This window comes from Heterodontus francisci, chromosome 8, assembly GCF_036365525.1.
Source record: "Heterodontus francisci isolate sHetFra1 chromosome 8, sHetFra1.hap1, whole genome shotgun sequence".
In the NCBI taxonomy this organism is placed as follows: Eukaryota; Metazoa; Chordata; class Chondrichthyes; order Heterodontiformes; family Heterodontidae; genus Heterodontus; species Heterodontus francisci.
The window spans coordinates 50,299,498-50,314,029 of NC_090378.1; the positions used below are offsets into that span (position 1 = coordinate 50,299,498).

The window sequence follows — 14,532 nt, forward strand, 5'->3', positions numbered from 1 at the left end:
TGCCTACATGGCCTCCTCGATGTTGGCATCCTCTAGGCTGACGCTGCACTCGTAGTTGCCATCCAGCTCACAGTGGAGCTTCTTTCCCAGCTCCCAGCTCTGACTGCAGAAGGGCGACCGAGGCCGGATTGTGGCCCTGAGCATCGACGACTGCCTCTTGGGCACTCGGGCCACTTGCTCCTCCCCATTGAGCTCCCAGTAGACTGCAGAGACAAGAAGAAGCCACAACACTCAGGCACCATCCCGAGGATCAAGGTCTGAGTTGGCATAGAGATTGGGCGCCACGGGTTGCCTTTGTCGGTGGGAGAGGTCATCGCATCTCACTGGACAGCTGTCGCCCACCTCAAACCGGTCAGCCCCCAGTCAGAAAGGTTCTGTCCCACCACCGTCCACCTGCTTCAATGGGTGCTTGGAGCTCAGGGCCATTGCCTGACAAGTGGATTGTAACACCGCACCAAACAGCACGACAAAAAAAAAAGAAAGAAGGGACCAGCCCTTCGTTTTGCAAGCTGGAACGTCAGAACTATGTGTTCTGGCCTGTCAGAAGACCTTACACAAATCAACGACTCTCGGAAGACCGCCATCATTAGCACAAGCTCAGTAGACTCAATGTGGACATTGCAGCACTTCAGGAGACACTCCTCCCTGCGAGCAGATCTCTAAGAGAGCATGACTACACCTTCTACTGGCAGGGTAGGAATCCTGAAGAACCAAGACATCATGGAGTGGGCTTTGCCATCAGAAACCCTTTGCTCAGCATGATAGAGCCAGCTTCAAATGGCTCAGAACACATACTGTCCATCCGACTGCTCACCGCCTCTTGTCCAGCACATCTACTCAGCATCTATGCTCCAACACTCTGCTCCCCACCTGAAGTTAAAGGCCAGTTCTTCAAGGAACTCCATAATATCATTAGCAGCATTCCTAATACCGAACATTTGTTCCTGCTGGGGAACTTTAACGCCAGGGTTGGGGCCGACCATGACTCATGGCCCTCCTGCCTTGGGCGCTATGGCACTGGAAGGATGAATGAGAATGGGCAGAGACTGTTGGAATTGTCTACCACAACCTCTGCATGACCAACTCGTTCTTTCATACTAAACCCTGTCACCAAGTTTCTTGGAGGCACCCAAGATCACATCGTTGGCACCAGCTGGACCTCACCGTCACAAGGCGAGCCTCTATTAACCGTGTCCAAATCACACGCAGCTTCCACAGTGCGAACTGTGACACCGATCACTCCCTGGTGTGCAAAGTTAGACTCAAAACAAAGAAGCTACATAACTCCAAGCAGAAGGGCCGCCCACGCATTAACACGAACGGAATTTCTTATCCACAGCTGTTACATAAGTTTCTAAATTCACTTGAAAAAGCCCTTCAAAACACTCCTGCAGGGGATGCAGACGAAGTGGGCCCACATCAGAGACGCCATCTAAGACTCAGCAATGACCAACTTTGGCAAACGCGAGAAGCGGAATGCAGACTGGTTTCAATCTCACTTTGGAGAGCTGGAACCTGTCATAGACGCTAAGCGCACTGCACTGTTGAACTACAAGAAAGCCCCCAGTGAGTTAACATCCGTAGCCAGAAGCGCTGCACAAAGAACAGCCAGGCGCTGTGCAAATGACTACTGGCAACACCTATGCAGTCGTATTCAGCTGGCCTCCGACAGCGGAAACATCAGAGGAATGTATGATGGCATTGAGCGCGCTTTTGGGCCAACCATCAAGAAGATCGCCCCCCTCAAATCTAAATCAGGGGACACGATCACTAACCAACGCAAGCAAATGGACCGCTGGGTGGAGCACTACCTAGAACTGTACTCCAGGGAAAATGTTGTCACTGATACTGCCCTCAATGCGGCCCAGTCTCTGCCAGTCATGCCAGCCAACAAAATCAGAACTCAGTGATGCCTTTGATTCTCTAGCCAGTGGAAAGGTCCCTGGAAAGGACAGCATTACCCCTGAAATAATCAAGAGTGCCAAGCCTGCTATACTCTCAGCACTCCATGAACTGCTTTGCCTGTGCTGGGTTGAGGGAGCAGTACCGCAGGACATGCGTGATGCCAATATCATCACCCTCTATAAGAACAAGGGTGACCACGGTGACTGCAACAACTACTGTGGAATCTCCCTGCTCAGCACAGTGGGGAAAGTCTTCACTCGAGTCATTTTAAACAGACTCCAGAGCGTGTATACTCTGAGGCACAGTACGGCTTTCGAGCAGAGAGATCCACCATTGACATGCTGTTCTCCTTCGCCAGCTACAGGAGAAATGCCGCAAACAGATGCCTCTCTACTTTGCTTTCATAGATCTCACCAAAGCCTTTGACCTAGTCAGCTGACGCGGTCTCTTCAGACTACTAGCAAAGATCGGAAGTCCACCAAAGCTACTAAGTATCATCACCTCATTCCACTAACAGCATGGGGAGTAGAAGCAAGAAAAATTCAATTCCAAGCTGCAATTGCATATGATGATTTGGGAAGGGCAGAAATAACTAGGTTCTAGCTGAATGGTTGAGTGCCCCTCATAGCTAACTAGTAAAATTCTTTTTTTTTAAAGTTAGTTTTCTTTACATAAAAGCAAGATAAGCAAAGCTACTTGAGCTGCCATCCCTAGCTATGGTGCAGTTTATACCTGTGCTTTATTTAACATGCTAATTAATTGATTTTGGAAAATCGACTCAATTGCTTTACACAAGTATGGGTACATCCAAGTACATAGAAACTAGGAACATCTCCAAATAATTCCCCCACCCCAACCAAACCTACCATCTTGGCCAGATCTTGCCCAAAATACTTTTATTGTACAAATATAGGTCACTGCTTGTACTGTCAATCCTTGGTTTCCAAACACCCAACATTTCTTGAACTTGTATTCATTCTGAGTATCAATATCCTCATTCACATTTGCAAATTAAATTGCTTTAAGGTTTACTGTGGGACTGAACTGCTATCAAGTGAAGTTGTCAGCTTCTATTTGTCATCAGCTATCAGTTACTTAAAACAGTAAGTGACTTCATGACACTGGAACAGTAAGAGTATTCATCTACAACACAAACTGAACTAATAAAGTGCTCTACTTTCGCTTCATTCTGGCAGCACACTTGAATCACTAAAATAAAAGCAAAATATTGCAGATGCCGGAAATCTGAAATAAAAACAAAGTGCTGGAAATAGGCAGCAGCTGTGGAGAGAGAAGCACAGCTAACGTTTCAGGTCTGTCAGTTCTGATGAAAGGTCACAGACCTGAAACGTTAACTCTACTTCTCTCGCCACAGATGCTGCCCGACCTGCTGAGTATTTCCAGCAATTTCTGTTTTTATTACACATCAATCACCAGTCTCCTATTGTCAAATTCACTTGTAGAGTGTTAAGCTATTATCACTTGAAATTGAAATCACATTTCAGGAGATTTTGGAAGGGACTGCTTCTTGCAGCTGGTCTTACTATGTATTTAGACAAAGCACTATAATCTGGGTTACCTCAAATCACACCCTCAAATGCAAACTGAGCAGAGAGCACCACCCTTTATATTGCTGACTCCCAATGAGCCAGCACCAGCTTTATGTTTCTCAAAGACTGTATGGAGTGGATAGTCACAAATCTAAACTATTTACAATGAACTAACTTTGAATTGGTTCTGGAATGAAATTTATCCTGAAAATAGTTAAGCTTGAAGATGAGAAAAAATTGAAATACAGAAATAGTTGAGTTTACACTGCAACTCCAAAGGTCAAGTCTTGGATTGGATCCAACCTTCAAATCTTAGCATTGCTCTCTGGCCTTCAGTAAGGACGGGGGGAGAAGAGAAAGTGTGATGATAAAGTGAAACCTATTATATAATTGAAACAGGGAGGCAAGAGTAAAACCTAACCAATATCCGTAGTTGGACGACCTAGCGGAGGCTTAACACCAACTCTCTCAAAGCTCCTCCTGGACCATGACCCCACCACTGAACATCAAGCCATTGTTGTCAAGACTGTCACTGACCTCATCTCCTCTGGGGATCTTTCTTCTACAACCGCCAACCTCATAGTCCCCCAAATCCACACAGGCTGCTTCAACCTCTTTCCCAAGGTCCATTAACAAGGTTGTCCTGGTAGGCCCATCATTTCAGTGCCTTCTGCTCCACGGAACTGATTTCTTCCTATCTCGCCTCTTTCTCTCCTCTTGGCCAGTCTCTTCCCATCTACATCCATGACTCTTCCAACAGACTCTGCTGCTTTAACAGTTTCCTATCCCTAACCATCTCCATTTCACTTGGAACATCCAATCCCTCTACACCTCCATCCCCAACCAGGACATGAATGCTGTCCAATTCTTCCTTGAGCGCCAGTCCCATCCAACCCCACCACTGCCTGGCTGAACTTGTTCTCGCGTTAAACAACTTCTCCTTCGACGCCACACACTTCCACCAAATAAAAGGTGATGTTATGGGAACCTGTATGGATCCCAGCTATGCCTGCCTTTTCAAGTGGAACATTCTTTGTTCCAGTCCTACTCAGGTCCCCTCCCTCACCTCTTTTTCTAGTATATAGATGACTGCATCAGTGCCATTTCCTGCTCCAAAGTGGAAAATTTCATCAACTTTGCTTCAAATTTCCACCTTTCTCTTGCCTTCACATGATCTATTTCCATCTCATTCCTTCACTTCCTTGACTTCTGTCTCCATATCTGGAGATAGGCTTTTGACCAATATCCACTACAATCCCATTAACTCCCACAGCTACCTTGACTACAATTCCTCCACTCCATTTCCATTCTCCTAGTTTCTCAGTTGCATCTGTTCCAACAATGCACCTTCCATACCAGTGCTTGGATATGTATTTTTTCCTCAACAGAGGATTCCCCTCCATTGTAGTTGACATGGCCCCTTAATGTGTCCATTCCATTTCCCACACTTCTGCTCTTACCCCTTCCCCTCCCTCCCAGAACCATAACAGGGTTCCCCCTGTCCTCGCGTTCCATCCAAGCAGCTTCCATATAACCATAGAAAAATTACTGCACAGAAGGCCAATTCAGCTCATCATGGCTGCGCCAATCGAAAAAACTAACCGACCAATCTAATCCCACCTTCTAGCACCTAGTTCATAGCCTTGCATAGAATGGATCATCCTCTGCCATTTCCAGCATGATGCTACCAAACACCTCTTCCCCTCCCCCTTTCAGCATCCCAAAAGGGACCATTTCCTCCATGACAGCCTGGTTCACTCCTCAATCACCTCCAATATCCCTCCCATTCCAACACAAGTGCAGGAAATTCAACACTTTTTTTTTTATTCATTCATGGGATATGGGCAGCGCTGGCTAGGCCAGCATTTATTGACCATCCCTAATTACTTTGAGAAGGTGGTGGTGAGCTGCCTTCTTGAACTGCTGCAGTACATATGGGATAGGTACACCAACAGTGTTGTTAGGGAGGGAGTTCCAAGATTTTGACCCAGCGACAATGAAGGAATGGCGATATACTTCCAAGTCAGGATGGTGTGTGGCTTGGAAGGGAACTTGCAGGTGGTGGTGTTCCCTTGCATCTGCTGCCCTTGTCCTCCTAGGTGGTAGACGTCGTAGGTTTGGAAGGTGCTGTCGAAGAAGTCTTGGTGATTTGCTGCAGTGCTCTTGTAGATGGTACATACTGCTGCCCTGTGCGTCGGTGGTGAAGGCAGTGAATTTTGAAGGTGGTGGATGGGGTACCAATCAAGCGGGCTGCTTTGTCCTGGGTAATGTCAAACTTCTTGAGTGTGGTTGGAGCTGCACCCATCCAGGCAAATGTATAGTATTCCATCACACTCCTGACTTGTGCCTTGTAAATGGTGGACAGGCATTGGGGAGTCAGGAGTCCAGTTATTCACCACAGAATTCCCAGCCTCTGACCTGCTCTTGTAGCCACAGTATTCGTGTGGCTGGTCAATGGTAACCCCCAGGATGTTGATAGTGGGGAATTCAGTGATGGTAATACCATTGAACATCAAGGGGAGATGGTAGATTCGCTCTTGTTTGAGATGGTCATTGCCTGGCACTTGGATGTTACTTGCCACTTACCAGCCCAAGCTTGAATGTTGTCCAGGTTTGGCTGCATCTGGACACAGGCTGCTTCGGTATCTGAGGAGTCGCAAATGGTGCTGGTGCAATCAACAGCGAACATCCCCACTTCTGACCTTATGATGGAGGGAAGGTCTTTGATGAAGCAGTTGAAGATGTTTGGGCCTAGGACACTACCCTGAGGAACTCCTGCAGTGATGTCCTGGGACTGAGATGATTGACCTCCAACAACCACAACCATCTTCCTTTGTGCTAAGTATGACCCCAACCAGCGGACAGTTTTCCCCCGGATTCCCATTGGCTCCACTTTTGCTAGGACTCCTTGATGCCATACTCAGTCAAATACTGCCTTGATGTCAAGGGCAGTCGCTCTCACCTCACAAATTCAGCTCTTTCATCCATGTTTGAACCAAAGCTGTAATGAGGTCAAGAGCTGCATGGCCCTGGCCGAAACCCAAACTGGGCGTCAGTGAGCAGGTTATTGGTGAGCAAGTGCCGCTTGATAGCACTATCAACAACCCCATCATTTACTGATGATCGTGAATAGACTGATAGGGCGGTAATTGGCCACGTCTTGATCTGTCCTGCTTTTTGTGGGCAGGACACACCTGGGCAATTTTCCACATTGCCGGGTAGATGCCAGTGTTGTAGCTGTCTTGGAACAGCTTGGGTAGGGGCGCGGCTAGTTCCGGAGCACAAGTCTTCAGTACTATTGCTGTAATGTTATCAGGGCCCATAGCCACTGCAGTATCCAGTGCCTTAAGCAGTTTTTTGACATCATGTGGAGTGAATCGGATTAGCTGAAGACTGGCATCTGTGATGCTGGGAACTTCAGGAAGAGGTCGAGATGGAACATCCACTCGGAACTTCTGGCTGAAGATGGATGCAAATGCATCCTTCTCTTTTGCACTGATGTACTGAGCTCCCCCATCGTTGAGGATGGGGATACTTGTGGAGCCTCCACCTACTGTTAGTTGTTTAATTGTCCACCACCATTTACGACTGGATGTGGCAGGACTGCAGAGCTTAGATCTGATCCGTTGCTTGTGGCATCGCTTAGCCTTGTTTATTGCATGTTGCTTCCGCTGTTTGGCACGCAAGTAGTCCTTGGTTGTAGCGTTACCAGTCTGTTACCTCATTTTAAGGTATGTCTGGTGCTGCTCCTGGCATGCCCACCTGCACTCTTCATTGAACCAGGGTTGGTCCCCCAGCTTCATGGTAATGGTCGAGTGGGGGATATGCCAGGCCATGAAGTTACAGATTGCGGTTGAATACAATTCTGCTGCTGCTGATGGCCCACAGCGCCTCATGGATGCCAGTTTTGAGTTGCTAGATCTGTTTGAAATCTATCCCATTTAGCACAGTGGTAGTGTCACACAACACGATGGTGCAGTGCAAAGAAGAGACTTCATCTCCACAAGGACTGTGCGGTGGTCACTGCTACCAATAGTGTCACGGACAGATGCATCGGCGACAGGTAGACTGGTGAGGACGAGGTCAAGTAGGTTTTTCCCTCTTGTTGGTTCCTTCACCACCTGCCACAGACCCAGTCTAGCAGCTACGTCCTTTAGGACTCGGCCAGCTCGGTCAGCAGTGGTGCTACTGAGCCACTCTTGGCTATGGACATTCAAGTCCCCCACCCAGAGTACATTTCCACGAGTCTGCAGACTACATGATCCCTATTTGTGGTAAGTAAGGGGAGCAGGAAAACAAAGGAAGGTATCATTTTTGAAAAATATTTTGAATATATTCGCGCTTCATCCCATTTTAAAAATACGTGCTTCAGCCAATGTTACCCCAGCTAAGACAAGCTTCACAATTCTGCTTGTGCAGTTGTAAATAAAAAGTATCATAACAGGGCCCATCCATACGCACTTCGAATATAGTTAGAAACTCTACACAGATGCTGTGAGATCCTTTGAGCTTCCTGAAGAACAAGTTAGAATAAAGCTTAAAAAGAGTTAAATGAGGATAGGTTGCACAAAAATTGGCTTGTATTCCTTAGAGTTTAAAAGGTTGACAAGTGTTCTAATCAAGGTGTTCCTTATTGATAAAGGGACTTGATAAGATACATAGAGCGAAATTTTCAGGACCATTTGGCACCATCATGCCTGTGCCAGCTCTTTGAAACAGAATCATTTGTTCCACATCCCCGCTTTTGTCCATATCCCCAAGTACCTGTCCTACCCCCTTTAAAGTTATTTATGGAATCAACTTCTACCACCTTCTCAGGTAAAGCGTTCCAGATCCTGACAACATGGTGAAAAAAATTTCTCATCACCCCTCTAGATCTCTTTTCAATGATTTTGATTCTATCACCTCTAGTTATTGACCCCCCTCACCAGATTATTATCCCTGTTTACTCTAGCAAAACTTTTTGTCATCTTGAAATCTGTATTAGGTCATCTCTTAATCATCTCTGTTCCAAGGAGACCAGTCCTAACTTTTCCAACCTATCATAACTGAAATCGTTCATCACTGATAACATGCTGGTAAAACCCTTCTGCACCCTTTCTACAGCCTTCACATCTTTCCTGAAGTGGGCTGGCCAGAAATGTCCACAGTACTCTAGGCGAGGCCCAAATGGTGTGGGAAACCAGGATAAGGGGCATGTTCATCAAATCAGAGCCAAGCCATTTCAAATTGAAATGAGGAAGCACTTCTTCAAAGGGTACTGGAAATTTGGAACAGTCTCCTCCAAAAAGCTATGGATAATTGATCAATCGAAACTTTCAAGGCGGAGATTCATAGAATTTTGTCATTTAAGTTTATCAAGGGATATCGAGAAAAGGCAGGTAATGGAGTTGAAGGTAATTATCAGCCACAATCTAACTGAATGGCGAACAAGTGGCCTATGCCTGGTCCTATGTTTTTACAAATAAGTAAAGCACCCAAGAATTACTTTGAGTATTGTAATACTCAGACACTAATTTCAGACAGAAAGCTCAAGAATTTTGATGACTAATGTGCCCATACATTTAAATGGTAAAATAATGGCTGGTATAGCCTATTTTAATATTTCAACCCTTATAAACCACATTGCAGGCCAGAAAAAGGAAAGTAACTTACAACTTGTAAGGACAGAATGGCAAGTTACACAAACTCGGGCCTCTTTCATGTCCATATAACTTAGCTTGCACTTCAGACTGCAACATGCTGCACAGAAAACCTACAGAATAGAAAGGAGATGTCAAAAAAGCTCACACAAAAATAGTCAACTGCATAAAACAACAGTGGTTTAAAAAAAAACTTTAAAATTATCAAATTCTAGCAATGCTGCAACTTTGATCTGGTATATGGCAAAAGATTTATGCGTTGCACATAAGCTATACATTATTATTAAAACAGAAATGATAAAATTCAATTGGAGTCACCAAATCAAATAATGCAGTGGATGCTTTGCCCTGCAGCAGTGTCACATTTGTCACTGAACACTCCAAATTAAACACATCCACTTCAAAATAGTAGAACATGCATAGCGAACACGGTCACACAATTTTAATTCCAACCCCTCTCAGTCTGAACACAAGAAACTACCTCATGAACTGCCTGAAAATACTAAGTAGCATTAAAGTAGGACGAGAGCGAAAACCAGATGGAACCGTACTGACAGTGCTAGATTCCAATAACTGCACTGGCATAATTATTTTGAAAAAATAAGCTAAGCATATACTAGCTAAAAGATAGAAAACAAAAATAAATAAAACTACCCTAAACTGTCAAAAAAAAACGAACTAGATGAAGTTATTGCTTCAAAAAATTCTGACTTCTATCTTTGAATTAACCAACTGTTCAAACCTCAAGAATCGCTCTGCCCCTGAATTATTTGTCTGATCTAAACCCAACTATCTGCTATGCCTAGGCAGCCTCTAGCAGTTTCATTCAAATTCAGAGCATATGTTTTTAGAGTTCAAGTTCTAAACCTCTGCAGAGATTTTTATTTATTATCCATAAATGACTTCCCCTCAATACCATTAGGTCTACTTTACTTAGGTTATATAATTAATTCTTAGCCTACTTACCTAGACGAGGCAAAAAAAAAAGTCAATTTAGACAACATGAATTTGTGAACGGTACATGACATTTCACTATTATAGCTGAATTTTCTTTTGAGGTGGTTAACTAATTGAGGTGCTTAAAATGATAAGGGGATTTGGTAGAATAGATAGACAAAACTATTTCTTCTGGTGGGGGAGTCCAGAATAAGGGGTCAGGATCTTAAAATTAGAGCTAAACCATTTAGGAGTGAAATCAGGAAGCATTTTTTTTTTGAAACACACAAAGGGTAGAAGTCTAAACCCTCTCCCTCAAAAGGCTGTAGTGCTAAATCTCAACTATGGGCAATAAAGACAGTATGCACTCAGCTCCAAAGAATGGGAGCACTACAAAAATGACTGATACCAAGGATATGATTACAAATACCATTTCTGGCAAAAGGAAAGCATTACCAATATTACTACTGCAGTAATGGATCTGACCAAGGAGACAGTCCAAAGAAAACATGATGACCAGGACTATGCAGAGATTGGAAACATTGTCATAGGGTCCCACATCATTAAGATATTAATTAAGCAGCAGAATAGATTTGCCAACCACAGAGGCACTTGAAGATGACCATCTATCTCAGATAAGCTAGCTGAGAAAGTGAAAAGTTGTTGAATATGAAGCTCAAAACGAGAAGCCAGTAACACCAAAAGCAGTCAACACAGCACTGATGCTCCAACTTTAAAAATCAGTCCACAGACTGCCTATTGAGACAAATTCTTGCACCTGTAAGTGGAACCTATGGTGAATATAACAAGCTGGCACAGTAGTCATTCCTTCACTAGCACAGCAGCGTGTGTAAATAGATAGCCTCTCAGTTGACAACTTCAAAATACAAAAACTAGACACACTTACATTTTCCCCTTTTTGACATACAACTCAAGTTCCATCATATTTTGTTGATTTTGGTCAGGATTGTGGCACTTAACTGATCAAATGTGGCGGGGTGGAGGTTGGGGTGGGGGGGGGGGGGAGGTGGTGGGCAGGGGCAGTCATTGCAGTCAGCTGTTTCACGAAAGAATCATCATGGTAGTATGGTAGTTACAAGACAGCTAGAAATGAGATCTGGAATGGAAACTCAAGAGCTACTCATTAATAAAAATCAGTATTAAGCTGATGTCAAATCAAATCAAAAGCATTCTGGAGGAATGAGCAAATAGAAAATCCACACACGAGCAGCTATAAATTCTCAAGATACAGCACTGGAAAAACAGTTTTGAGGCTAGATTACTGAATAAGAGTTACAGTCATAGATTCCATGCTGTTTAACAAGACTAGATGTAAACATGCATAACTGTTTTAATCTCAAAACACATAATGCACATATGAAAGATTACACAAACAATTTAAATGAAGAAAGCTTAATTATTTTACAAGCATACAATGCCAATAAAATAGAAGCCTAGAGCTCAAATCACTAATCAATTTTTACAATACACAATTTGATTATGCTTATTTAGAATTCACAGTCAGCAACACTATTTGGGGAATTAAATTACTTCACTTCTCAAAGGAATGTCTTCTATGGCAAGTATAGTTCAAATAAATAGGAAACATTATAGGGGAGTGGCAAATCAATAAAGCAGTTAACCATTGATAGTTTGAAGCTGGAACTTCCCAAATATCTCATCTAGGTTTTCATTTTTTAAATGCAAAACCATGCAGAAGCTTACAATTTCAGATATTTTATGTAGTAGGTACACTTAACAGAATTCATTAAAAATGAAAAGTAAAATCACAGAATTATTACATCACAGAAGGAGGTCATTCAGCCAATTGTGTCTGCACTGGATCTCCGAATGAGCAATTCACAGTGCCATTCCCCGCCTTCCCCCCATGACCCTGCATATTCTTCCTTTACAGAGAACAATCCAATTCCCTTTTGAATACCTCAATTGAACCTGCCTCCACCACTGTCTCTGGCAGTGCATTCCAGATCCCAACCACTCACTGCTTGAAAAAGCCTTTCTTCATGTCACCATTCATGCTTCTTTTACCAATTACCTTAAATCTGTGCCCTCTCATTCTCAATCCTTTCACAAGTGAAAACAGTTTTTCCATATCTACTTTGGTCAGGCCCCTCATGATTTTGAATGCCTCTATCAAATCTCCTCTCAGCCTTCTCTTCAAGGAAAACAGTCGCAACTTCTTCAATCTATCTTTGTAAAAATGTTCCTCATCCCTGGAACCATTCTCGTAAATCTTTTCTGCATGCTCTCCAATGCCTTCACATCCTTCCTAAAGTGCAGTGCCCAAAACTGGATGCAATACTCCAGTTGAGGCCAAACCAGTGTTTTATGCAAGTTTAACATAACCTTCTTGCTCTCGTACTCTATGCCCCTATCAATAAAGCCCAGGATACTGTATGCTTTATTAACCACTCTCTCCACCTGTCCTGCCACCTTCAATGACTTATGCACATATACACCCAGGTCCCTCAGCTCCTGCACCTTCTTTAGAGTTGTACCCTTTATTTTATATTGTCTTTCCATGTTCTTCCTACCAAAATGGATCACTTCACATTTCTCTGCATTGAACTTCATCTGCCACTGTCCTTCCATTCCACCAACCTGCCTATGCCCTTTTAAAGTTCTACACTATCCTCCTCACAGTTCATAATACTTCCAAGTTTTGTATCATCTGAAAATTTTGGAATTGTGCCCTGTACACCAAGGTCTAGGTCATTAATACAAATCAAGAGCAGCAAGGGCTCCAACACTGATCCCTGGGGAACTCCATTACAAACCTTCCTCCAGCCCAAAACTTATCTATTAGTCACTACTGTTTCCTGTCACACAGCCAAATTCGTATCCATGTTGCTGCTGTCCCTTTTATTCCATGAGCTATAACGTTGCTGACAAGTCTGTTGTGCGGCACTGCATTAAATGCCTTTTGGAAATCCATGTACACCTCAACAACCCTCTGTTACCTCTTCAAAGAACTCCAGCAAATTAAACAAAAATTTCCCTGATCAAATCCGTGCTGGCTTTCCTTAATAAACCCACATTTGTCCAAGTGACTATTAATTTTGCCCTGAATTATTGTTTCTAAAAGTTTCCCGACACCAAAGTTAAACTAACCGACCTATAGTTGCTGGGCTTATCTTTACACCCTTTTGTAAAAAGTCACATTCATTATTCTGTCATGAATAGATAAACACACACACACAAATAAAAACAGTTGACCCCAACAAATTTTGAATCATACACTTGTACTTACAAACTATTTCACAATTCAATGCTGTCCCTCAAAGCAATTCTGACTGTCCTTAAGTATTAAAGCATTTTTTGTTTGTAATCCATAGCCACTAATCGACAGTTCAATTTTTTTTGCACAATTGCCATCACGAAGCATAAGTGGTAAACCCAAGATAGCAATCCAAATCAATGTTGCAGATCGAGTTAAAGTTTCAAGGTTGCAAATAAGGACAATTATTTACTTATATTGGGCTGGAAACATTAGTTGTCAGGACAATAATAGCTCCAATGAGCAAATAATTTAAATCTTGATTTAGCACAGTGAAGAAATCAAGAAAGAGCTTGCCTTTACATTGCACCATATCTTTTTTTACATATAATGTCCCAAAGCACTTAAAATCAATGCATTACTTTGTTATGTATTTGACTCTTAACTGGCCTCTGAAATGGCCTAGCAAGCCACTCAACTGTACCAAACCACTCCGGGAAAGTTGAAAAAGAATGAAACCAAACGACCACCCGCCATCAATCCAGTTACCGGAAACAAAGGCACAGTCATACTACTCACCGAATCAGACCCTACAGCCAATGTCCCAGACTCCTCCATCACCATCCCGAGGTATGTCCTGTACCAACGGCAGTACAGACTCACCAGACGTGGCAGCACAGTGGTATACGGTCAGGATGGAGTGGCTCTAGAGGGTGTCCTAAACATTGACTCCGGATCCCATGAAGTTTCATGGCACCAGGTCAAACATGGGCAAAGAAACCTCCTGCTGAGTACTACCTACCGCCCTCCCTCAGCTGATGAGTCAGCACCACTTGGAAGCAGCACTGGACAGCAAGGGCACAAAATGTAGGGGTGGGAGGCTTCAATGTCCATCACCAAGAGTGGCTGGGTAGCACCACTAATGACCAAGCACTAAATGACATATCTGCCAGACCAGGTCTGTGGCAGGTGGTGAGAGAATGAACACAAGGGAAAAACTTATTTGACTTCACCCTCACCTATCTACTTGTCAAAAATGCATCCGTCCATGACGGTACTGGTAGGAGAGACCACTGCGCAATCCTTGTGGAGATGAAGGGAATGGGCGACCAAAAGGCAGAGAAAGAGCAGGAAGGCAGCGCAGGTGTCCCCTGCAGTCATCTCCCTCCAAAACAGGTATACCGTTTTGGATACTGTTGAGGGAGATGGCTCACCAGGGGAAGGCAGCAGTAGCCAGATTCATGGCACCGTGGCTGGCTCT

At 43.8% G+C, this 14,532-nt stretch overlaps 1 protein-coding gene across 1 annotated transcript in view; it reads right to left on the reverse strand.

Annotated features, from left to right (window-relative positions):
* The window catches only part of zfyve9a (zinc finger, FYVE domain containing 9a), a 175,941-nt gene that overhangs the window by 93,266 nt on the left and 68,143 nt on the right, over positions 1-14,532 (reverse strand). The window contains exon 5 of the mRNA XM_068037133.1: positions 9,111-9,210. Coding sequence (XP_067893234.1) covers positions 9,111-9,210 — 100 coding nt within the window. The remainder of the gene's footprint in view (positions 1-9,110; positions 9,211-14,532) is intronic.